Source organism: Brassica oleracea, chromosome C8 (genome assembly GCF_000695525.1).
Source record: "Brassica oleracea var. oleracea cultivar TO1000 chromosome C8, BOL, whole genome shotgun sequence".
Taxonomy (NCBI): domain Eukaryota; kingdom Viridiplantae; phylum Streptophyta; class Magnoliopsida; order Brassicales; family Brassicaceae; genus Brassica; species Brassica oleracea.
This window is the reverse complement of record NC_027755.1, coordinates 31,919,682-31,942,366: the sequence shown is the minus strand read 5'-3', so window position 1 is coordinate 31,942,366 and position 22,685 is coordinate 31,919,682. Positions and strand designations below refer to the sequence as shown.

General features: G+C 34.5%; 4 protein-coding genes and 1 pseudogene across 7 annotated transcripts; all 5 read right to left on the bottom strand.

Moving 5' to 3' along the window:
* Nucleotides 1–1,823: 1,823 nt before the first annotated feature.
* Nucleotides 1,824–3,244, bottom strand: LOC106311255 (putative pirin-like protein At3g59260). Its single transcript, XM_013748468.1, is given in 8 exon segments — nt 1,824–1,847; nt 1,849–2,317; nt 2,442–2,542; nt 2,615–2,677; nt 2,764–2,792; nt 2,887–2,925; nt 3,022–3,071; nt 3,162–3,244. Coding segments are annotated over 8 exon segments (858 nt in total).
* A 695-nt stretch (nt 3,245–3,939) lies between these two features.
* LOC106310413 (pirin-1) lies at nt 3,940–5,637 on the bottom strand. Its single transcript, XM_013747648.1, has 7 exons — nt 5,477–5,637; nt 5,325–5,374; nt 5,167–5,205; nt 5,035–5,063; nt 4,880–4,942; nt 4,692–4,792; nt 3,940–4,605 (listed from the first exon to the last, which is right to left on the bottom strand). Exons 1-7 carry the CDS (start codon nt 5,584–5,586, stop codon nt 4,125–4,127), a joined length of 873 nt encoding a protein of 290 aa, XP_013603102.1. The 5' UTR covers nt 5,587–5,637; the 3' UTR covers nt 3,940–4,124.
* A 2,982-nt stretch (nt 5,638–8,619) lies between these two features.
* On the bottom strand, nt 8,620–10,448 carry LOC106312107 (zinc finger BED domain-containing protein DAYSLEEPER-like). Its single transcript, XM_013749494.1, has 4 exons — nt 10,302–10,448; nt 9,495–10,021; nt 9,082–9,409; nt 8,620–8,879 (listed from the first exon to the last, which is right to left on the bottom strand). Exons 2-4 carry the CDS (start codon nt 10,011–10,013, stop codon nt 8,815–8,817), a joined length of 912 nt encoding a protein of 303 aa, XP_013604948.1. The 5' UTR covers nt 10,014–10,021; nt 10,302–10,448; the 3' UTR covers nt 8,620–8,814.
* Nucleotides 10,449–11,116: 668 nt separating this feature from the next.
* On the bottom strand, nt 11,117–13,164 carry LOC106312105 (annotated as a pseudogene).
* Nucleotides 13,165–13,692: 528 nt separating this feature from the next.
* On the bottom strand, nt 13,693–16,381 carry LOC106312108 (F-box/LRR-repeat protein At3g59190-like). Of its 4 annotated transcripts, XM_013749496.1 has the most exons (3): nt 16,176–16,381; nt 15,887–16,035; nt 13,693–14,610 (listed from the first exon to the last, which is right to left on the bottom strand). In XM_013749496.1, exons 2-3 carry the CDS (start codon nt 16,006–16,008, stop codon nt 14,217–14,219), a joined length of 516 nt encoding a protein of 171 aa, XP_013604950.1. In that variant the 5' UTR covers nt 16,009–16,035; nt 16,176–16,381; the 3' UTR covers nt 13,693–14,216. The 4 variants fall into 4 exon arrangements, 2 of the variants coding, with proteins under 2 accessions (XP_013604950.1, XP_013604949.1); XR_001264134.1 differs by lacking the exon at nt 16,176–16,381 and having other exon boundaries at nt 13,693–14,696; nt 15,887–16,151; XR_001264135.1 differs by lacking the exon at nt 16,176–16,381 and having other exon boundaries at nt 13,693–14,692; nt 15,887–16,151.
* Nucleotides 16,382–22,685: the final 6,304 nt, after the last annotated feature.

Sequence of the window (22,685 nt, the reverse complement as noted above, 5' to 3'; positions counted from 1 at the left end):
AAAAGATGGCTACAAACATGTCTCGACAAATTGATAAAGAAACGAATTGTTGGAATGATTGTTTGCAAACGATTACAAATTCCACTTTCACATGCTGCGAAGGTAACATCACATGGCCACGTATCGGTCAAATTCTCTTAGTTTGTCACTAGCTTAACCTGTTACTCCCTTTTGCTGAGTGTTGACTCTACTTTTGTTACCATAGGTGGAAAATGTCGAAATGTAACTTCCGTCATGAGTTTGTACTTTTATAGTGTTATGAACTTATGAACAAACGCGAACTCGAACTCAAGAGCAAAAACATATCGAAGCAGATACATGTTTAGTATTTGTATATTATTATGTGAATAATTAATTTCACAATCCCTTAGACAAGTCCAACACCTAATAGTAATATAAAAACTAAACTAAGAATATGACACATTAACGGAGTCAAATTTAGTCCTTAACTAATCTCAATTAACAAATGACGCCGTACACTTGTCTAAATACTGAAGAAAACGTAACACAAATCGCTAATTGTTCTGGTTTTAAAAATCTTTCACTCAATTCAAATATACATATATGTTACGTAAAACCGGTAAGAACGTTTCGGTGCATGTACTCTTCTTCCCTTGTGTACGTGTGTGTTTAGCTTTACTATGTCAAAAGATTGTGCTACACATTATATTTATACGGATTTACTTTTCCTGTAAGAATATCTTTTTGTTGCACTAATTAACAAAAAAAAGTGTAGATAAAAGCCTTACAAAAATCTAGGTCATGCATATATGCGCCAAAAATTCACATAACGAAAGCTTATTACAATTATGAAAAAACTAGGGATTGGTAAGTAGTTGCTAGATGTAATATCAGACACTATTTATATATGCAGTCGTTGTATACTACTTTTTGTATAATATAATATCAATATTAACATAAATTAGGTAAACCAACTCATATACTATATATTATATATACAAGGACATTCCGATATTTTATGTAGCTAGTTAGTGGTTTATAGAAGCCATCACCAATAGGTCCCATGCATGCACACATATAAGCCCGGACCGTTCGGTCAGATCTTCGGTTAACCTTAACTAATTTTTACTAAGCATTTTTTTTTCTCTCTTTTTTTTCCTGTTGAATAGTCTGTGAACACTTCGGTAGTTTCATCATCCAATATCTATTATCACATAACTTATTTAGTTATTTCCCAACTCCGAATTATCTTTCATCGTGTTGATCATTTTAGTTAATAATTCCTTGCTATCTCTTTTAACTTAAAGGAATTTTGATAACCTCAGCTTGTTATCTACTTAAACGTGTTTATTTACATCACTATAATGGATTTGTCGTCATTTGAAAGAGTTTTCCTGGTTTCAAATTTCTTTTGGATTCATTCATGCCTCTTTTACCATCTCAAAGCCATGAGTGTGTCTCAACTTTGTGTTTATAACAGTATCATTCGACTTGTTTTATTAGCATCTTCTTTTGAGAAATATTTTATTATCATCTTCCGTTAACTACAAACAATCAACTTGATGTTCTGATTTTTCTTCTAATTTCTTCTGTATATGATTTGATGTAATAATTTTTTTGAAGAAAATAGGCTTTAATTCCAGGGATCAACAACAAATTTGGTTCACTTCGACTTCAAATTGTAAATATATTGCTAAAACTGAACTAGCTAGAAATGATTAACTTTCTGAAACGTAGGTTGTTCTTTATTGCATAATATTAGCAAATTTATTGCCTAAACATGTAAGACTAGAACCATTCGAAATATATAAAAAATAGTATACTAAAAAAAAAGCAGTCTATGTTATAGTTTCAGAATCGTTTCATTCTGACCTCCAGTACTTAATTAGCCATCTCAAAGCCATTCTGGCCATTGCGATAGTCCCATATGGTCCTATCAATCTCAGCTTGTGTGTTCATCACAAATGGCCCGTGTTGAACCACAGACTCCCCAATCGGTTCTCCTGCAATCAACAAGAACCTCAACGGCCTATAGTTTGACGTATTCCACACGCTAACTTCATCTCCTGTTCCAAACACCACAAGAGTGTGTGCTTGCACTGCATAAGAGTCTGAGGACCCAAACACGCCTTCATTGCCATCTAAAACGTATGCAAAGGCGGTCCACGTCTCCGGAATAGTCTGGTGAGTTTGAGACCTTGGCTGGAGAATTATGTCAAGGAACATGATTGGTGTCCTTGTGTAGAAAGGAGATTGGACTCCCATTGACACTCCTGCTATGACTTTGACCTCTACTCCTTCTTCATATGCTACTGGCATCTCAGAACTCGATATTTCTACGTTTGCTGGGTCGATCCTGAGCAGCATCAAAGAACATGAATCTTAAAAACATTGTAAAAGCTATGAAGAAAAGTGGTATCTTAATATATGAAGAATCTTTTTTTTTTTTTTTTTTGAACAAAATATATGAAGAATCTTACATTTTGTCACTTGAAGGGAGGTTGACCCAAAGCTGTAAGCCAATGTTAGTGTGTTCTTTAGGCATTTCAGAATGAATGATTCCTCTTCCTGCTGTCGTCCACTGCAATATACAATATAAAACCACAAAGCTCAGAGGTTAATTTAGGGTTTATGTTTTAGGTTTTTTTTTTACCAGAACATCTCCTTCATGGACTGTACCCTTGTTACCATTGAAGTCTTGGTGAATGAGGCCTCCCTGTACTAGTTAAAATGATTTGACTAAGCAACAAAAAAAAAGCTTTGATTATTGATTTAAATTATCGATGAAGACTTGTTTCTCACCTCTAACATGTATGTAACACTCTCAAAACCTACATGCACACAGATTATCAATTACATGAGACACATTATAGAACAAAGTAGGCTTTGTGTATGTGTATAATAAGAATGAAAAGATGACTTCACCTCTATGAGGATGATCTCGGAATCCACCTGGAGGTGAAACTGATCAAGAAACAGAACAAACAAACAATAAATGAATAAGTAAAAAATCAAAATCTCAAAATTTTAAATTACACATTCCAAAGTAATAAGAATTACCAGAAAATTCAGCAAGCGACACGAACGGGTCCAGTAACTCATGGTCACTCCTGAATTAATCCAAAAAAAATATATATGAAACTTGAAGGTGAAGGCATTCGATTTTCATAGGAAATTTGAGAAAGAAGCAAGAAACTCACTTGGTAATTCCTTGTCTAATGACACCATCGTTACTATTCTCAAAATTTGCAAATATCTTCTTCACGACCTGTCTGGATGACATGTTGATGATTATGACAAAGATCGATGTTAGAATTAGAGAATATGAATATATTACTGAGTTGTGTTTGATATGAAATAATGAGATACATAAATATATTGGTAACGTTAACATTATGCTAATATTCATACAATGTAAAATCTCTTTAAAACACATAAAGGAAACATGCTTAAAAATCATTTAAGATCTACTTATTTTAAAATCTTTCCATTTAATATTCATAACGTTTAAAATCTTTACAATTTTGATATATGCAAAATACACATATGCATATTCATTTTTTTTGTCAACAATAAAAGCTTTCTAATGGAGGATGTGTTAGTTTGTGTTTCTTTTCTTTTTTGGCATGTGTACATATTTATGAGTACTCCATATTTATTACTCCATGCATCCAGATATAGCAAAACACTGAACCATACCTTGTCAGTTGTAAATCACTAAGACCCTCAACGGCTTTGAGGTTAACTTATTCCACACGATAATTAAATCCCTTGGTCAAAACACACAAAAAAAAAAAAACTCATCAGAACTACTAAAAATCGTTGGTGTTAAATTAACACATTAGCCATTATCTTTTCTTTTTTGGAACTTTATTAGTCATTATCTTTGGGTTTGGTTGAAGTTAATTATCAGTATGATGGCTTTAATTTAGAATAATTACACATGAATTGGTTAAGAACACGAATTTGACTCTCTATCAGCAAAATCTTTATTTAAAATTATGAAGTTGAAGTCATATATGAACATTTCTTATTAACTTTCTGAAAAAGAGAATTGTTACTATTCCCCTAACATTGATCTCATCTTGAATGTGAAAAAAGAAAAAAAAAACCAAAAAAAATTCGTATGGTTTTTGTTTACAAACTATTTTCTATGTGACCTCTTAGCTACTCTTAGCCAGTTCAAACCCGTTCTTAGCATTCCGATAGTCCTCAAAAGCCATATCGATTTCATCCTGTGAACTCATCACAAACGGACCACACTGAACCAAGGGCTCACCGATCGGTTCCCCTGCAATCAACAGAAACCTCAATGCCCTAGAGGTTGACTTGTTCCACACGCTAACTAAATCCCCTGGTCCAAACACAACAACATAGTGCGCCTGAATAGCCAAAGAGTTCAAGGAACCGAACACACCCTCATCACCCTCTAGAATGTAGGCGAAAGCGGTCCAAGATTCTGGTACGGTCTGGTGGGTTTGAGATCCTGGCTTGAGGGTAAAGTCAAGGAACATGATTGGTGTTGTTGTGTAGTAAGGAGATTTGATTCCCAATGAATCTCCGGCTATGACTTTGACCTCTACTCCATCTTTCTCTGCTCTTGGAATCTCTAAGCTTGACAGTTCTAGGTTCTTTGGCTCGATCCTGTCCCAAGTCAAACAACAAAAAGATTCAAAAATGGAATCTTGATATGTAATATAGATGATAATGAAGGAACTTGTATCTTTTACATTCTGTGTATGGAAGGAAGGTTGATCCAAAGCTGTAAGCCATTGTTGACTTCTTCTTCTGGAAACTCGGAATGAATGATTCCTCTTCCTGCTGTCATCCACTATCAAAATCAAAAACCAAAACTGAGTGAATCAACAAAACTCCAAGAGGACTTATGTTTTTTTTCTGTGTTTAGTATGCTTTTCACCTGAACATCTCCGGCTTTGATTGTACTTTCATTGCCTTTGAGATATTTGTGAATGATACCTCCCTGAATAAGTTTTGAAATATTTTGAAATTAGAATCTCAAACCAAGATTCAAGAATGTAATCAGTGAACATGATGAAAGAGTCTTTGGCTTACTTTTAGCATGTAAGTAACACTTTCAAAACCTGCATAGAGTTTATCCAATTACATTAGTCATTACAGAACATTATAGGCTTTGTGTAATGTGTATTATATATGCGTGTGCAAGATGTTATTGGTGATACTGACCTCGGTGGGGATGATCTGCGAATCCAGCTGTAAGCGAAACTGATAAAAACAGAGAAAAACAGAACACATAAGTGAATACTCTATATTCTTGTCTTATAAATATGTAAACATTTTGATGAAAAAATAAATAAATATGTAAACATGAGTCAGAAATTTACATGAAAAATCAACTAGCAGCACGAAGGGGTCCAATAACGCCTGGTGAATCCTGAATACAATCCCATAAGATAAGAATATGTATATGAAAGTTGAAGATGAAGACATTGGATTGTCATGAAAAAGATTTGTAGAAAAGGAAAAGAAAACTCACTCTGTGATGCCGTTCCTAACGAGAGCACCTTCGCCTTCTTTCTGAAGCTTTGCTAAAACATTCTTGATTACCTGTCTCGTTACTCTATCAGAGTCGCAAGAAGCAGACATCGTGATGATGATGGAGGAAGTAGTTCTTTGTATATTCTCTTCACCTTCAACTTCCATTTCCAGTGTGTGTATATATTATATATAGTCATAGAGAGAGAGATGCACATGATCGAATAGAACTAGTAGTTGTAGGTGAAGGCGAATAGGTCCCATGGATATGTGGTGTGGACCAACTGTTTGTATTTGACTCTCTACTAATCATGTTCTATGATATTTTTTTTTAATATTAGAAATGGTCTATGATGATTAACCAGCGATAGTATAAAATATGGTTTGACACTTTGAATAATAAACGTAGGATTACGAATGCTAAAAAAGTTTTATATGTTTAGTGTAATCTGAAAAATAATCGAAAATATTGCGTTCACACATGCAAATCGTTGTAGGCGCCACGTGAACACGATACGTCGGAAAGAAAATCATTGCTACATGATTTTAAACTGACAAGGGAATGATATTGTTGGCGCTGCGCAGGCATGCGATTTTATATTCACACTCACATGTGAATAATGTACATTATACGTCGGTTAACATTTTTAATAAGAAACATTGCATCCGTAATCCGTATTGCCAAAAAAACATTGCATCTAGAAATCCTATAATACAATCAACACAATAAAATAAAATAAATTTCCAATCTCAAATTAGGCCAATATAAAATATTATATAAATCAATAAAATAATAGACTAGAAAACTCTTAACTAAATATATGATCTTATTAATTAAAATAATACACTAATAACTACTATATATAAAGAATTTATATACATTTTTTTAATAACAGTGGTGTGATTCCAAAGACTTCATAGGGCCAAAGACTAATCACAAAAAAACCCACAGAATCATATTTTTTACCACTTAAAGCGTTCCGGTTGGTCAAACTCAAACCCAGGTGCCGGTACTCACAACTGTGAGTCTTTTACCACAAGAGCTGGAGGCTCCGTTTTTTAATACAAATATAAACATAGCATTTTACTATTTATCCATTCTCATATATACTGAATTTCATCTCTAATTTTTATTTTCACTTCAATATTTTGGTATTACTTTATCAAATTACACATAAAAGCATTTACATTCTATTATATGTATTCAAAATACATCAAATATATCAAATAACTAATTAATATAGATGAAATTAAGACCTATAAAGTTTAAATGACATATAACATCGTATAAAAATATTATTTTCATCTTTTAAATAAATAATTTTAAAACTATAAATCTAAAATATAATGTTAATAACTCTATAAATTAATAAATTATCATATCTTCACATTATTTATAGTTTTTAACTGTATACAGCAACATTCGTATATGACTCTTAGTGGTATTAGATTTCTCTCTAAGAAACTTAACTATTCCCAATCATTATTCAATTTAAAAAACAAACGATTGAAATAAAATTATGTTATCAAATATGCATACATATACATCCTTTTGTAAAGAATAAGGGATCAAATTTTACAATTCTTTCTATAATGAAAAGAAAGAAGTGGACAGCCTTGTAAAATGGTTGTTCTCTCCATACATCATCTGCGAATAATGATTCATTCACATCGATCTGAGTTTTCTTACCAGTCTATGCAATCTGTGTGAAGTTAGGTTTTATGATGGTTCCATTGAGAAAATGAAACATAATCATTTTAATGTAAAAATTGAATACTATCTAAAATTTTGCTATAAACTTCCTCCGTTTCAATATAGATGTTGTTTTAGGTGATTGTTTTTGTTTCACAATAGATGATGTTTTCACATATTTAGGTAACTTTAACATTATCAAAAACTGTGTAGTCAGTGGTGTTTTTATTATGTTTGGTTATAATTAAATAAATTAGTTTTAAATTATATTCTAATGATTTTTTGTTTAGAAAAGATAAATTTTAAATATGTGTGGAAAGAACCAAAACTTAGCGAAAGGGAGTACTTCATAACTAGTGATGGGTTAACTCTTAAAGAGCAGACATCGGTTGACCAGGAGCAAATGTTTTTTCATCGGGTGTTCACACTACGTCTTAATTCATACTCCATAAGTCCCTAAAACAAAGTAGTTCGAACAACTCAAACGTAACTTTCTGATTATTTGAAACAAAAATAATGATATTTTAAAAAGCTGTTCGTTGTCGTGCTACGTTGATTAATAACAGGCTGCTTAAACCGCTAATCAAGACAATGGTTTTATATTCTTGATAATCTCTTGTCAGGCGCTAAAATCTACAAAATAATAGTAAAAATACTATCAAACTATAATATCGACCACATGTTAGAGTTTTCTTATATAAAAGTTGACAAAAGAAGAAAGTTGGTGGATGATTTGATGAACGTCCACATTTTATTCAAGGTAAATGTAACACTATCGCAATAAAAAGTACTTGTCTTTTTCTTTTTCTTTTAAGAAAAAAATGGATTCAAAACTTCAAAAACAAGCAATGAGAACACTATGGCATTAAGCATTATCAAACTGGGTTATTCAGGTTGGGATGTTTTGAACTCATCTAAAAGCCAATATATTTTGATCGGATTGGTTTGGATCTAACTGGATTTGGTCGGTGTTTTTTTTTTATGAAACCGAACTAGGATCGAATTACAAACAGTTCAGATTTAGTTCCGATTTAAATCAAGAAACATACACACCAAAACCCCGAATTAAACCTGAAAAAATAATAGTCACGATATGCTCTGATGGAGGCCATATGTATATTCACACGCTAAAAATAGCACACAATTTATTTACTTAAGTACATAATTATAGTTGTTGATTCTTGGTGTGTGAAAAGATGAGGACAAAAGAAGATTTCACTTGTTAGGTGTAACTGAATCTAACTCTTTAGTAGTCCTGGGAAGCGGGTCGAACCCGCCCCGCATGACCCGCCCCGCTGCGGGTTGAAGTCAATTTTACAGTTCAAAATTTTACCCGCTTGACCCGCTAAGAGTTGAATCGATTAACCGCACCCGCCCCGCACTAATCAAGCGGGTCAAGCGGGTAACCCGCCAATACTAAAAAAAAAAAAATCTAAATGACAAAAAAAAAATCAATACAAACGGGAAATGATTTTAGTTTCAGCAACAACAGATAGTTTTAAGTTTAAACAAGACAACAACAACAACAAGTTCAACAAACAGCAAAACCATAAGTTTAAGTTTTAAGTTTTAACACACAACACAGCAAATTTAAAAACAAATTACATAGGGTCTTCTTCTTCTTATTCTTGCCACACCACAACACATCACATCACCACCTGAATCGGAGGCAAGCTCTCATTTTGATCACCAGAATCAGCCACCTCAATATCTGTCCAAAACCAGAAAAATATATGCTAAGTATCTGTTTAAAACCAGAAAATATATGCTAAACCTATTTGTTTCAGTCCAAAAACAGAAAAATATATGCTAAGCCTATTTGTTTCAGTTCAACACCAGAAAAAATATACACTTAGCCTATTTGTATCACGGTTTCAGTCCAAAACAAGAATAAATAAGTGGAAGCAACTTACCATTGTCATATGGTTCAAAGTCGCGGATCCAATTACGAGCACATATCAATGCTTGAACATTTCGAGGAAGGAGACAGCTTCTGTACTTGTTTAGAACTCGTGAGCCAATGCTGAATGAGGACTCGGAGGCCACAGTAGTTATAGGAATGCTCAAAAGATCTGAAGCCATAGTAGCCAACACACCAAAGCGATGAGAGTTGTCCTTCCAATAGGATAAAACATCCAAATTTGGAAAAGCCTTTACGTCCACCAGTGGTTCTTCTAGATACATATCCAATGCAGATTTTCCATTAGCATTCACACTGTTCTTGCGAAAGTTGTAGAAGTCCTACAAAATGCAAAGAAACAGGTTGTGTAAGAACAATATAAACTAAGTCTGAGAGATAATCCTAAGACAAGAAATAGGCACTTACATCATATAGAGAGGTCTGTGATGATTCAACTCCAGCTACTGAATCGTCTGTGTTGTTTCCAGTTGATGGAGCAGCTTCTGTTTCTGGTTTAGAATAGGCTTTAAAAAGAAGTTCCAGATTATCTGAGACATGAACCACCTTTTGCTCAGCAGTACCATCATCCAACTTTGTGAAGCAATAATCAAGCAGAGACAACTTAAACCTAGGATCAAACACTGCTGCCATTGCAAGAATCACACTGTACTCACGCCAATACTTGTCAAATTTAACTTTCATTGCCCCAACCATCTCGACAATGACTTCTGAACTGCTGTTCTCATGCGATTTCAGCCACAACTCAATCTTGTACACTTGCATAAAGTACAAGTTAGAGGTAGGGTAAGTCGAACCTGAGATCAAGTTGGTTATCTCATCAAACGGTTGCAGCAGCTCACAGATTTGAATTCCCAAATCCCATTCTCTTTCTGTGGGAAGAAGCTTGTAACTTGGATCAACACCATTTTGATTTTCGAAATCCATGTTAGTACCTGCGAAGAAAAACGACAACCGTGAGACTATGAATTGAGAAAGACATATATCAACAATGACATCTACAGAGAGAGACAGAGTCATAAAAAACAGATACATGGACTTAAGAGAGACAGAGAGACAGAGAGACATAGACAAAGAGTTGAGAGAGACCGAGATCGAGATCGAGAGAGATATAAACAGAGAGTTGAGAGCAACATAGATCGACAAAAACAATGACATAGAGAGACAAAGATCAACAAAAAAAAATGACATAGAGAGACAGAGATCAACATATACCTTGTTTTGAGCGAGAGAGAGACAGACAGTCGGGAAGACAGCAACAAAGATCAAGAGACTAAGAGACAGAGAGTCAGAGTCTCTGAGAACTGAGAAAATGATTCTCAGAGAGAACCAACGAGTTTCAGAGATTGAGAGAGACAAAAGCGATTAGGTTTCTAGCCGTTAGTCGCAGAGAGATGAGAGAATGAGATGATGAAGAAATTAGGGCTTTCCAATTTATTTTTATACTCATGAAAAACCACAGACATTTATAACGTAAAAAAGAAAAACGACACACACTAACTAGACCAAAACATGAAAACAACATGACATTTTCAATATATGCGGGTACCCGCTTACCCGCGACCCAAATTTTTAAAACCCGCGCCCGCCCCGCGGTCTATCGGCCCAATCCGCATGGCCCGCAACATTAAAACACAAAAAAATTTTGGATCCGCACCCGCCCCGCAGCGGGCCTAACGGGCCGGGCCCCGCGGGTTTTGAACCAAATTCCCAGCGCTACTCTTTAGTTCGAAAGTCAAAAGACTTTATACACCACCAGTACTCTCTCAATCACACAAATCCATTTTCCAAGCACTACTCATATACACATATCTATAGAGAGACATGTGTCATGTGTCATTTGTGCAAGTATCTGCAGAGATACAGAAGATGTGAACTCCTAATCCAAATGGTCTAAATGGCCCACATTTTCTAAATGTTTCTCTAGTTTTGGCCCAAGAACACTAAATCGTTTGGTTTCTCACCAATTAGGTTCACCACCATTCAAAAAATGCACCATTACAAGTAGAGAATAACAATGGGTTCTGCTGCAAATTGGCTCGCTCTCAATAATGAATTCAGAAAATCATTTGTGATTCAACACAAGACATAAACTTAGCTTCCTCAATTTCAAAAAGTACAACAAAAGCATAACAAACCAGTCAGTAAATTAAGATACTGAGCAGTGTACAAAAGACAATAAGCAAAAGGAAACCTTGGTTGCTTCGAGTTTAGGTCACAGCCTTGAGAAACCAGGTATACTCTTCATTTGGAGGAGCAGACCATTTCTTCGTTAAGGCACAAGGCAAAGTAGAGGACAAGCTAAGATTCTGTGAGATCACTTGGAGATTGCACTTTGGTGAAGCTATTGTAGAAACACTCTTAAGCTTCTTGGATAACTCAAACACGGAAGGCTCATATGATTCGTTGAAGTAAACTACCAACTGTTCAAGCCGCGGCATTTTCTCCAAGAAATGCTTTATCTGCTCTTCTTCCATCCCATCATCATCAATGTGTACGGACAGAATGATCTTAAGCACCTTGACAGCAGAAGATGAAAGGCAAGAAGGATTCTTCAGAGGTTTACAAAGGCACATGTTCCCACATCCTTTAGTACTTTTGTGGACAAGACCCTGAAAGAAAGCATTAAGAAAGGATCTCAAGGTATGTCATGTGACTGATAAACAAAGAAGCTGTAATGAGATTTTCTATATACCTTGAAAACAAGTGTCTCTAGGTTTGGACAATTCTTTAGCAGACCTGGCAATGAATCCCATCCAATTTCTTCATCACTCTCAACCGTTAACTGAATCAGGTTGTTAAACACAGGTGTTGCTTCTCAGCAGAAAGCAAGTACCTGAAAGAAAGAAAACCAATCAACAATATTAAACTAATAAAGACAAGGATGTTACACTTCCAAGTTGTTTGTTTGCTTAATCTTTCTAAGTATACATAAAATGATTATAGAATAACATACAAACCTCAAGTGTTTTGGCAGATAGATAGAGGATCTGAACATTGCATATCCCCTTGAAAAAGTTTGTCGCATTACCAACCATCTCTTTCTCCTCATCATCATCATCACTTTCAAATAAATATTCATCTTCTTCTGAAGAGCCTGCATCTGCACTCTGATCTTCAGTGAGTCTAAGGCTGATATGAGCTTCAACAAGAGACCTGAACTTAACTCTAGGATACTTTTTAGCAATATTGTCAGAATACTCCAAGTATTCAAGGTTCGGAGTATCAAAAGAGACGCTCTTCGGATTCTCATCATTATCCTCGCAGAAAAACTTCAGCTTCCTGAGGGTTTTAGCAGACACAGAGCAAGACTTCCAATGTTCCCACCCTAGATTCATCAGAACCAACTCCTCAAGCACAGGACAGCCAGAGAGAAGCTTCGCAAACCCAATACCATCTTCTTCAAACACAACAGATTCAATCTCAAGCGTCTTGAGCTTCGGAAGAGACACCTTTTTAACATCAGTGCTGAAACTGAGACCATCTCCCCCTCCTAGCTTCAACTTCGCCAGCGTCTTGCTAACAAAGATCTCAGGAGGTAAAGGATAGTCAGAGACGCTTAGCTCAAGCTCCGAAACACCGCGTCTCAGCACATTCAATATCCAGGGAGTGACGGTATCTGGATCAGGATAGTCAGTAAAGATGAGAGAGAATCTGTTTATTGAATCATTCCCTCCCAAAGCCAACACTCTATTCACAAACTCAACAAAGCTTGGACTCTCTTCATCGCTTTCGAAATCAAGATTTGTCACGGAGGCAAACAAAAGACGCCACCTTTTGGAGAGAACCGATGTGGAAGCTGCTTCCTTTGTCGGGAGGAAAGAGAGTATGTGCGATATCAGAGGGTTTGGCAGACGGTTGAACATATCTTCCATCTCTTTTTCGGACAAAGAGATCAACAACACTTACAGCCTAAAACAATTACAAGAACCAATAGGGTTTTTAGAAGGATCGACATAGTCTAATTGCAGAACAGTACAAAAGTCTTGTCCTTTTATTACATTCGTGAGAGGTTCCCTTTAAGATTCTTAGCCGGAGAAAACCAAAGAAAGCTAATTTAATTGCAGGAGAAGAAGAAACTTACATGTGGGTGGTGGTGGTGGTGGTGGGTGGGAGGAACCTTGAGAATGAAAAGTAGGGTTTGCTTTTCTTCTATGGTTGCCGTCAGTGAGTGAGAGAGATCAATGTGGCGGCATGTGTATTCCAAAGGTAAACGACGTCGCATAAGTTGTGAGTGGTTAGCCCAGATCGCTTCTCAATTTTGGTTCTTGAATTCGATCTATCTTGTTAAGGAGGCATGGACATTTCAAGTATTAGTTTGGTTCGGGTGTCTCAGTTTTTGGTTTTTGTTTTTTTGTTTTCAGTTTTATAGATATATAATTTGTTTCGATTTTGATTCGGTTCAGATTAATGGTTCAGATAATAAAATTAAGAATTGGCTAATATCCTAATTAATTTTATATCCAATTTGATCCCGGTTCGGTTCCATTAATTTGGTTAATTCAGTTCAAAAGATGGATATTTTGAATTTTTGGGATTGAATATCAAATTGTTTTGGAATTTTAGATAAAAACATCGGATAACTTTAAATATTTTGGATAAACGAATTCGAAAAAGTCTTTTTGAGCTACGAACGATAAGATATCACCAAATAAATGACAAAAAAGTACATATCATGAAGCTGAGAGAGCAGAGACAAGTCACAAGACTAAAACTAACTAATCTTGTCTTCAACTAGGAAGGTGTTTTTAAAGAAAACAAGTCCAACCGTTGATGAAGTGGAGTATACAGTAGATGAGAAGCTAATTTCATCAAAGATTACTTGGATCTTGCATTTGGTTGAGGCTACTTTTTCAAGCTTCTGAAATCCTCTTGATACTATTTCCAGGTCACCATTAGTGGTAGAATCATAGTACAACATCACTTCTTCAACATCACTTCTTCCCAAGGATTGCATTTGCATCTATCTCCATCACCATCCCAACATTTGTTTGTTTCCTTGAAACCGTATCTATCATCTTAACATTGATTTGTATCTCCATAATGCATTCCCTGAAGACCTGATCAGGTCTCATTCTAATGAATCAAAGCTCACTTTGGGATACTTAACCGCAACAATGTCACTAAATTCTAAAGAGATGAGATTGGGAGTGCTGAAAGAGACACACTCTTTGGATCCTCATCATCAATGTTCTCAGAATAGATTGTCACTCTCTTGAGACTTGAGTTGGAGTCAGAGCAAGAACCCCGAAAGTCCCACATTATTTTATCCATAACCAACTCCTCAAGCGCGTGACAAGAAGAAACTAGCTTGGCAAATGCAGCACCACTCTCATCAGCAAACCCAACATCATTCATATGCAAAGTCTTAAGCTTCGGAAGAGAAAGAGAAACTTCAACGACATCAATAATAGTGAACTCATCTGTACCAGATTCTCTCAGCCTAACCAAACTCTTGCTCGTCAAAATACGAAAGGAAGAAGATGGCGCCACCGTTTGGACAGAACTGAAGTTGAAGCAGCTTCTGTTGTGGAGAGGAAAGAGAAGATGTGGCAGATAAGTGAATCTGTTAGATTGCTGTTTAAGTCTTTGGAGCCAGTGTCCATCTTACTTTTTGGAGTTCATTTGAGACAAATCAAAATGAGTCAAGTCCGGGATCAAGATACGAGCTTTGTGTTAATTAAAAAGATCATGTTTTTTTTTGCTCATTAAAAATAATTTGATTTTTTTTATCAAATTGTTGTCACATGAGTTTCACTTATTTATTTTTATCTTTTCTTCATATAAAAAAGGAATTGTGAGGAAATATTTTTCCTTAAGTTCTGATGAAAGTTAAAACTAAACAAAAATTCCTATTTTTATTCAATTTCTCAAATGAAATTTTGTTTATTGATCTTATTTTTATATTTTTTGCTTATCAAATGTCACCCTCTTTGTACGTAATATGAGAAATTCCAATGAACAGTATTTTTTAAGTTTATTTTCACAAAAATATCCATTAAGGAGAAAAATACCAAAGAAGTTTTATTAAATGGTAAATATATATTTATACGCTAGATTAACTAATCTAGACTTAGAGATTAGAGTTAATGGGTGGAGTTTCTAATTTAAAAAAGTAAAAAATTAATATTAAAATTTTCAAAACAAAAAAGAATTATTTTAATCATTTTCTTTTTTAAAAGCTAATTTAGTGACAAAAACATTAAAAAAAACTATTTGTGATAATTGCCTTTGTAATATTGTACTGCAAAATTACAATCATTCCATTTGCTTAAAAAGTAACTAATAATCACTCGAAAAAAAAACAAATTGCCATTAGTCTCAGTCAAAATTATTCTATAAATAAACTATCATTTAATCTCAAGAAAATATAATAGTTCTTCAATCGGGTTCTTAATCACAAATGTGTGGAATTGATGAGGAAATTTATAAAGAACCTCTTCTAAATACAACAATATTTCTAAATGACCATAAGAAACTAATTATTTTGTAGAAAAAACATCTGGTGTTTTTTTTCCTGGTCCAAGTACTTCCGTAGCAAGTTAGAGCATGATTATCCCTAGAACCTATTAGGATCTCTTAATGATATTTTTAGTAATAAATGTTAGTTAAGAACCTTAAGTTAAGAGACACCTATTTTTTAACCTCCATTTCTAGTTTCTTAATTAAGGGTTAAGAAATTGTTTTCGATTGTTTAGAATAGAAAAATTGTTTTTGATTGTTTACAAGATAGAATAAGAATGAAGAACATGTGAAGTAGAATGAAGAACAAAGGCTATCTATACAAGTTTGTGAATTACCTTGAATATATACAAGTTTGTCTCTGCATCAAATCCTCCTGTGAACTAAACATACAACAAATAAACAGATTTATTAAGAGTTTGGCTTCAAGCTCTGCAGATACTCTCTTCATATACTTCATTGCTAGTTTCACAGACGCCAATTTTATCTGAAAATCACATTTGTAAACGCTACACACTTGAATACAAACTTCAATGTTCCAAAATTTCTATTTGCACAAACTTTCACCATGTAAACACGCAAAACAGAAAACAAAATAATAGAGTGAAGACAAACCAATCTTCTTACATTGTCCTGCCTGTGCCAGCCAGCAACAATTCACTTTAATCAAAGAATGGGGACCATAACAATTGTTGTTTCTATTATCTTCTTCATTCATCACACTACTCCAATCCAATCAAATCGTAAGTAGTGACCACAAGTAACTAGCTAAATCAAACGATTACCGATTAGTACATATACTAAGCGTGACCAAAGAGCTACTACACTAAATGTGTTTCCTTGACAATGGTGCAAGTAACCATATGACAGGCAAGAGAGAGTTCTTCTCAAACCTAGATAAGAGCATCAAAGGCAAAGTCAAATTCAGTGACGGATCAAACGTCGAGATTGTTGGGAAAGGTTCGATCACGTTCATCGGAAAAACAGGGGAGAGAAGAGCACTCAAAGATATCTACTACATCCCAAGTCTTAAACACAATATCATAAGTCTTGGACAAGCAACCGAGATGGGTTGTGAGGTTAATATGAAAGAAGACTTACTGATGCTGAAAGATCCCCGTGGAAGGCTATTAGTACAAGTCGCAAGGCAACCAAACCGATTGTACAAGACGCCAATGGAGGTTGAATATCCGAAGTGTCTTCAAATACAAGAAACTGATGTTACATGGACGTGGCATGCACAGCTATGACATGTGAACTTTGGAGTCATGAAGAATATGGTAGACAGGGAGATGGTAGTAGGGATGCCTCAGGTGATACACGAGAAAGATGTGTGCAGCACCTGCTTAGTTGGGAAGCAAACTCGGAAGTATTTCCCGCCTAAAGCAAAGTATCGAGCATCACACGCATTAGAGTTGGTACATGGTGACTTGTGCGGTCCGATATCACCATCAACACCAGCAAACAATAGATATGTATTTGTCTTAATTGATGATTACTCAAGATATATGTGGACGATGCTGCTAAGAGAGAAGAGTGAAGCATTCGATCGGTTCAAAAAGTTCAAGGAGTACGTGGAGAATCAAACGAAGCTACAACTCAAGACTTTTGACTCAAGACTTTTCGCTCCAATTAACTTGAGGAGCAAGTTAACTCATTAAAGTGAAGTTTGATGGGTTAAGAAAAAAGGAAAACAAATCGAGCTTAGGAATGTTTCCATATTATTATTAAGAAAAGATGTAGCTTCGCCTTTAGGAAAAGATGTAGCTTTGTCCTATATAAAGAGTTCTCATGGAGAGATGTTCCATCAAGAGAAACACATTGAGAGATTTAGTTTTGAGAGAGTTTCTAAATCTAATAAGAAGTGCTAGTTCTTATAATCTTTGTGTTTGTGCAACTTTAACTTGTGGTGTTCATCGATAGTTCTCTTATCACCAACCACTAGTCTTTTGAGGGTGTTATGAGAAACGGAGAAAGACCCCCCAAACTCGAACACATTGTCCAGAACTAACTCCTCAAGCGCCTGACAACCCAAGAGAAGCTTATAAAACACACTATATTTGACCATGACATGAACGAGACAGAGGAGGCTCTTAACCTTTGGAAAAAAAACATCGTTCACCTCATCAATGGTGAGAACATTTCTAACTTCTAGTTTCAGCCTAACCAAAGTCTCGCTCACAAACATCTCTGAAGGGAGCGGGTAACCTTGCACCGAGGAGATGTATAGATCAAGATCTAACACGCCATGTTCCAACACCTTGAGTAACCAACCAATGACAATAGCTGGATGAACAATATCTACACACTTGAGGGAGAATATGTTTAAGGGAACATGTTGGTGCAAAACCAACACTCTATCCACAAAATCCACAAAACTTCTTGGAGTTTTTCTTGGTATCCACGGGAAGGTGATCTCATTTTTGTCCGAAATGGGCAATACATAAACTCGTTTTTTCCTTCTTTTCCTTTCTTCTTGTTGATCACCATGATGAATGAAAATATTCTCGAACGTTTGATCAAAATGTTCATCAAAATATTGATCAAAATGTTCATCAAAATTTTCATCGTTATGAGAAGAAGATGCCATTGTTTTTGATTACGTAGAAAGGAAGGAAGGATAGAATGAAGAAATAATGAAGTTCCTTTGTGCTGAAAATGATGAAATTGTTTTTGATTACTTTGTGAACGTGAATTTAAACGCAGAAAGGAAGGACGAAGGAAGCTTGATGAAAATGATAAAAAGACAATGTCCAATACAAGATTTAAATACAAAAGAGAATGAGACAAGATGAGAGTGTGAATAAAATGTTTGTGAAATACAAAATTTATATAGACAAAGGAGAGAAGGAGAGAAGATGAGATTGTAATGTTTGTGATATGCTCTGAAATTTATATATCACACGAGAAGGAGACAAGATGAGATTGTGCCACAAACAGCTTGTCCTTTATATATCAATACAAAAATTCACAGTACTACTTTACACAAGACTAGACAATAATTACACAAGAAGACACAAGGAGACAGCTTGTCCTTGACACATATAGCTAGTCCGTGACACAAGCTTCAGGTCCGTGACCTGACAAAAGCAAAAACAGAGAAGAAGTTATGAGAGTTAAGTCTGTGACACAAGCTTCAGGCGAGAGTACACAAGATTACCTGATTACAAAAGACTACAGAAGTAAGTCCGTGACACAAGCTTCACCACTCTTTCGGTCCTTTTTAACCTGAGAGAAAGAACAAGAACGCATCCATAATCAATAACCAGAAGCATAAGCATTCATATCATCAATACCGTCAACAAGAAAGACAAACACAAGCATCCATAACAAGAACAAGAAGCATAAGCATTCATATCATCATTAACGTCAATAAGAAAGACAAACACAAGCATCCATAACAAGAACAAGAAACATAGACTTAAAATACAACAAACAACAACGACTTAGACTTGATCTTAAACTAATTAGACTTGAACTTGAACAACATAGCCAACATCAACTTAAGAGCATCAGAGCTTAAGACAACAACTCGGTAATAAGCTTCTTCTTCAGCGCTACTTCATACTCTGCTAAAGGTTCTTGTTTTGCGATTAGACTATCCAGCAGCTTCATCTTCGACAGCCTCTCCTTCATAGCCAAATCCTCCTTATTGATGTTCAACATGGTCTGAAACTCAGACACCGACTTCGCTTTTGCCTTAGTCTTTTTCTTACCATGCCCCTTTGATGCCTTAACACCCGGGGAACGAGTGGTTGCTTGATCAGCTTCAGAGGTATTGGTTTCAGATGCGTAAGAGGTTGATGAATTTGCACCGTCATCAAGCTTCCTCCTTTTTACCGCTTCCTTCGGTTTTAGAAGAATTAAGCTCACACCATTTCTGGTTATTGCGTAGATCCATCCAAGCGTGTTCAAGATTGAATTTCTTTTTGTGATTGTTGAAGAAGATCTCATGCGCTAGTTTCAGAACAACACTCTCGTTTTGACCGATGCTTCTCTCCCTACTTGCAGCTTCATACGCCCCACAAAACTTGTTTACGTGGTCGTTGATCTTGTGCCACTGTTGCTTGCAGTGGGCCGCCTCTCTGTGTTCACAGCCTTGCACCTTAGGACTTGCGGCGACGTATGCTGCAATCCTCTTCCAGAAAGCTCCTGATTTTTGCTCATTCGATACTACAGGGTATTTTCTTGTGTTTAACCAGGAGCTGATGAGCACCACATCATCTATTGGCGTCCATTTCCTCTTTTCTCGACGCTATGCAGGAGTGTCTTCGCCGAAGTTGGAAACCAAAAATAGGGACTTGTGATGAAGATAGTTGAACAAACTTTGCCGTCTGCGTATATGGATGAGAATCCATACCCGAGTATGATTAAAATAAGGGAGGAAGAAAATAACTATGTTTATGATAGATGGAAGAGAAGAAGAGAAAAATGAACACTTTATAGAAGAGAGAAACAAAAGCATTGTGTTTAATAGATCGACCCAACCAAATCGAGTTGACATTTATCTAACACACATTCATAACGCTTCAACATTCATTTCTATCTAACCATTACATCTATTTATTAGCTAACACTAACCTAACCATTTATTAGCAAAGATTCAATTCAAACCAGATACACAATCGATTTTTTATCACACTTTCAATCAATTTAAAAGATGAAAGAGATATGAATTACCTCTGTTGCTATTGTAGTTCTTTTCTTTGACGAACCTTCATGTCGCTCCAACGATGCAACCATCTCCCAAAGACAGAAAAAAAAACACAGAATCAGAGCTTGCATATTATATTCATCACGAACCCAAACCAACACACAAACAAATCAAAATAAAATAGAAAAGACACAATCAACTGATTCAAACCAACACAGCAAACAAATCAAAATAAAACAGCACAATCTAAGACATGCATAAAGGATTCAGACCTAAAAAGAAAGAAAAAGTTGTTTTACCTTTCGAATCGACCGAGATCAAACGGTTTACGAGAGAGTGATAGATGGTATTGGAATCGACGATCAAGATAGAGAGGCGGAGTCGTCGAGGAGAGCACGAGAGAGACGTTGAGTGATTTATCGTCGACGAGAGATCACGGAACGGCTTGCGGAGTCGTCGATGAGAGATTACGAAAGAGAGGCGAAGTCCCCGAGGAGAGCCACCGAGAAAAACGCCGATTGTGTCATCGTCGAAGAGAAATAAAGAAGGAGAGGCGGAATCAACGACTGATTCATCCGTCGAGGAGAGATCACAGAAGAAGTTTAGGAATCAAACCGACTGATTTCGTCCTTTCGGGAGAGAAAGAGAGATGAGAGAGACGTCGTCGTTATGACGCGTGTCCCGTAAGGGACGTCTCTTGTAGCGTTTAATTAAGCAACGTCTCTTGAATTATTAGTTAATTTTCTTTTATTTTTTCCATAATTAACCTAAGAAACGGGCCTAAGCACCCCTGATAATGATGGTCTTACGGTTGTGATGAATTTATTAACCTTTTTAATGGGCTACGATTTGTTGCAGACTATGGGCATGTGCTTGTGTCTTTCATTTGCGTTGGATGTTTGACCCACCATTATGGATCCCCCCAAATTTGCTTCTAAATTTGCAAAATAGTTAACTTAGCCAGGATAATTATTTCTAAAATTCTGATATGGTTTAAATTTGGCATAGTTAATTAATTTTAGTTATTGCTGTTAGTTATGATTGTAATATCATATTTTATTATTTTAGTTTAATATCTTAATTTCAATAAACTTGTTAAAATAATATTTAACAATTCATAAAGTAACAAAATATAATAACTGAGAAAAAAAATTTCGTTTAAGTCCATTATGAATGAAAGTTGCATAACGTAAAATGACAATAAAAACAATATTACTGAGTGAAATTATCTCTTTTATTTTAATCTAAGTTGTTAGTCTAAACACTCAAATGTTTCTTTAGTTAAAAAACAAAAATCAATTTGATCTTCTTAATATTTTGGTAAACATTTTTATAAACAGCATCTTTTGTTGTCTTTTGTGGCTTGTTTTCTTTGTCAGTAAAAAATAAATATGTTATATTTTACTTATAGCAATTGACTAAAAATAGTTTTTAATTAGTATTATTGAAATGTTTTATTTTTATTTTTCATATATTTAGTTTGCTGTACCTTTCAATTACAGTAAAAAAATCTATAAATTATATTTTACTTATATAATATGATTTTTAAAATACAATCACACAAATTTTTTAAACTGCTTATTTTTAAGAGATATTAAAAAATAAAAATAACAACAAACATTTTTTTGATCAAATAATTACAAAATATTTTCAAATAACATAAAACTATATACTTTAACGAATTAGATATATTATATTTTATCATTATTAAAATTATTTATTTTCATAATATTAAATTTGTTTTTAAATTTTATGTTTTTATGTTTGTGGAACTTAATATGACTACAGCTAAAACACAAAAGCAAATCTGAATTTCATGTTAAGATTATTTAAAATAAATTTCAGTTTACCATTTAATAAATCTAAAGGATAAAATTATTTAGAATTTATAAAATATTTTTATTATTGTAAATATTGATATGTGTTCATGAGCTTCCAAAAAAATATTAGTTACTTATGTATGTAACTTCATATTGATCATCGCTTTATTTTCTAATTTCTTTTTTTTTTTAAATTAACATATAATTTGATAAATATTATGAAACTACATGCACATTTAAACGATAAATAAAATTAATTTGATTTTACTTAATTATACTTCACTTTGAATTTGAAAGAATATATGTAACTCAATATACTCACAACATGAGTGACTTGACTAATCCAACTTATATCTAAAATCATAGATTTAAGTACAATAAGAATTTTATAATAATAATTTATTTTATAAATGTAAATCATAGGATGACTCAAAATATATTAACAAATGAAAATAAAACATTAACCAACTGTTACAATTTAGTTCTTTTGTAAAATTTATAAATATGCATGAGACTGTAAAATATTATCGTTATATTAATTTATTTAATTTGTAATCAGACACTTTAGTTTATTTTATATTTCATTCTAATCACAATATATCTTAAGTTGTACATAATTTTCCTAAAATATATTTACATATCTAAGACAACGACCAACGTAAA

Coding starts and splice junctions, on each gene's coding strand:
- LOC106310413 (XM_013747648.1), bottom strand. CDS start 5,586: ATGTCTGCTTCTTGCGACTCTGATAGAGTAACGAGACAGGTAATCAAG. Junction 5,064..5,166: donor CGCAGATCATCCCCACCGAG/GTCAGTATCACC, acceptor AACTCTATGCAG/GTTTTGAAAGTGTTACTTAC. Junction 4,943..5,034: donor GTGTTACTTACATGCTAAAA/GTAAGCCAAAGA, acceptor AAACTTATTCAG/GGAGGTATCATTCACAAATA.
- LOC106312107 (XM_013749494.1), bottom strand. CDS start 10,013: ATGGATTTCGAAAATCAAAATGGTGTTGATCCAAGTTACAAGCTTCTT. Junction 9,410..9,494: donor CACAGACCTCTCTATATGAT/GTAAGTGCCTAT, acceptor TGCATTTTGTAG/GACTTCTACAACTTTCGCAA. Junction 8,880..9,081: donor CTTTGAACCATATGACAATG/GTAAGTTGCTTC, acceptor GGTTTTGGACAG/ATATTGAGGTGGCTGATTCT.
- LOC106312108 (XM_013749496.1), bottom strand. CDS start 16,008: ATGAAGTATATGAAGAGAGTATCTGCAGAGCTTGAAGCCAAACTCTTA. Junction 14,611..15,886: donor CAAACTTGTATATATTCAAG/GTAATTCACAAA, acceptor TCTCCACAACAG/AAGCTGCTTCAACTTCAGTT.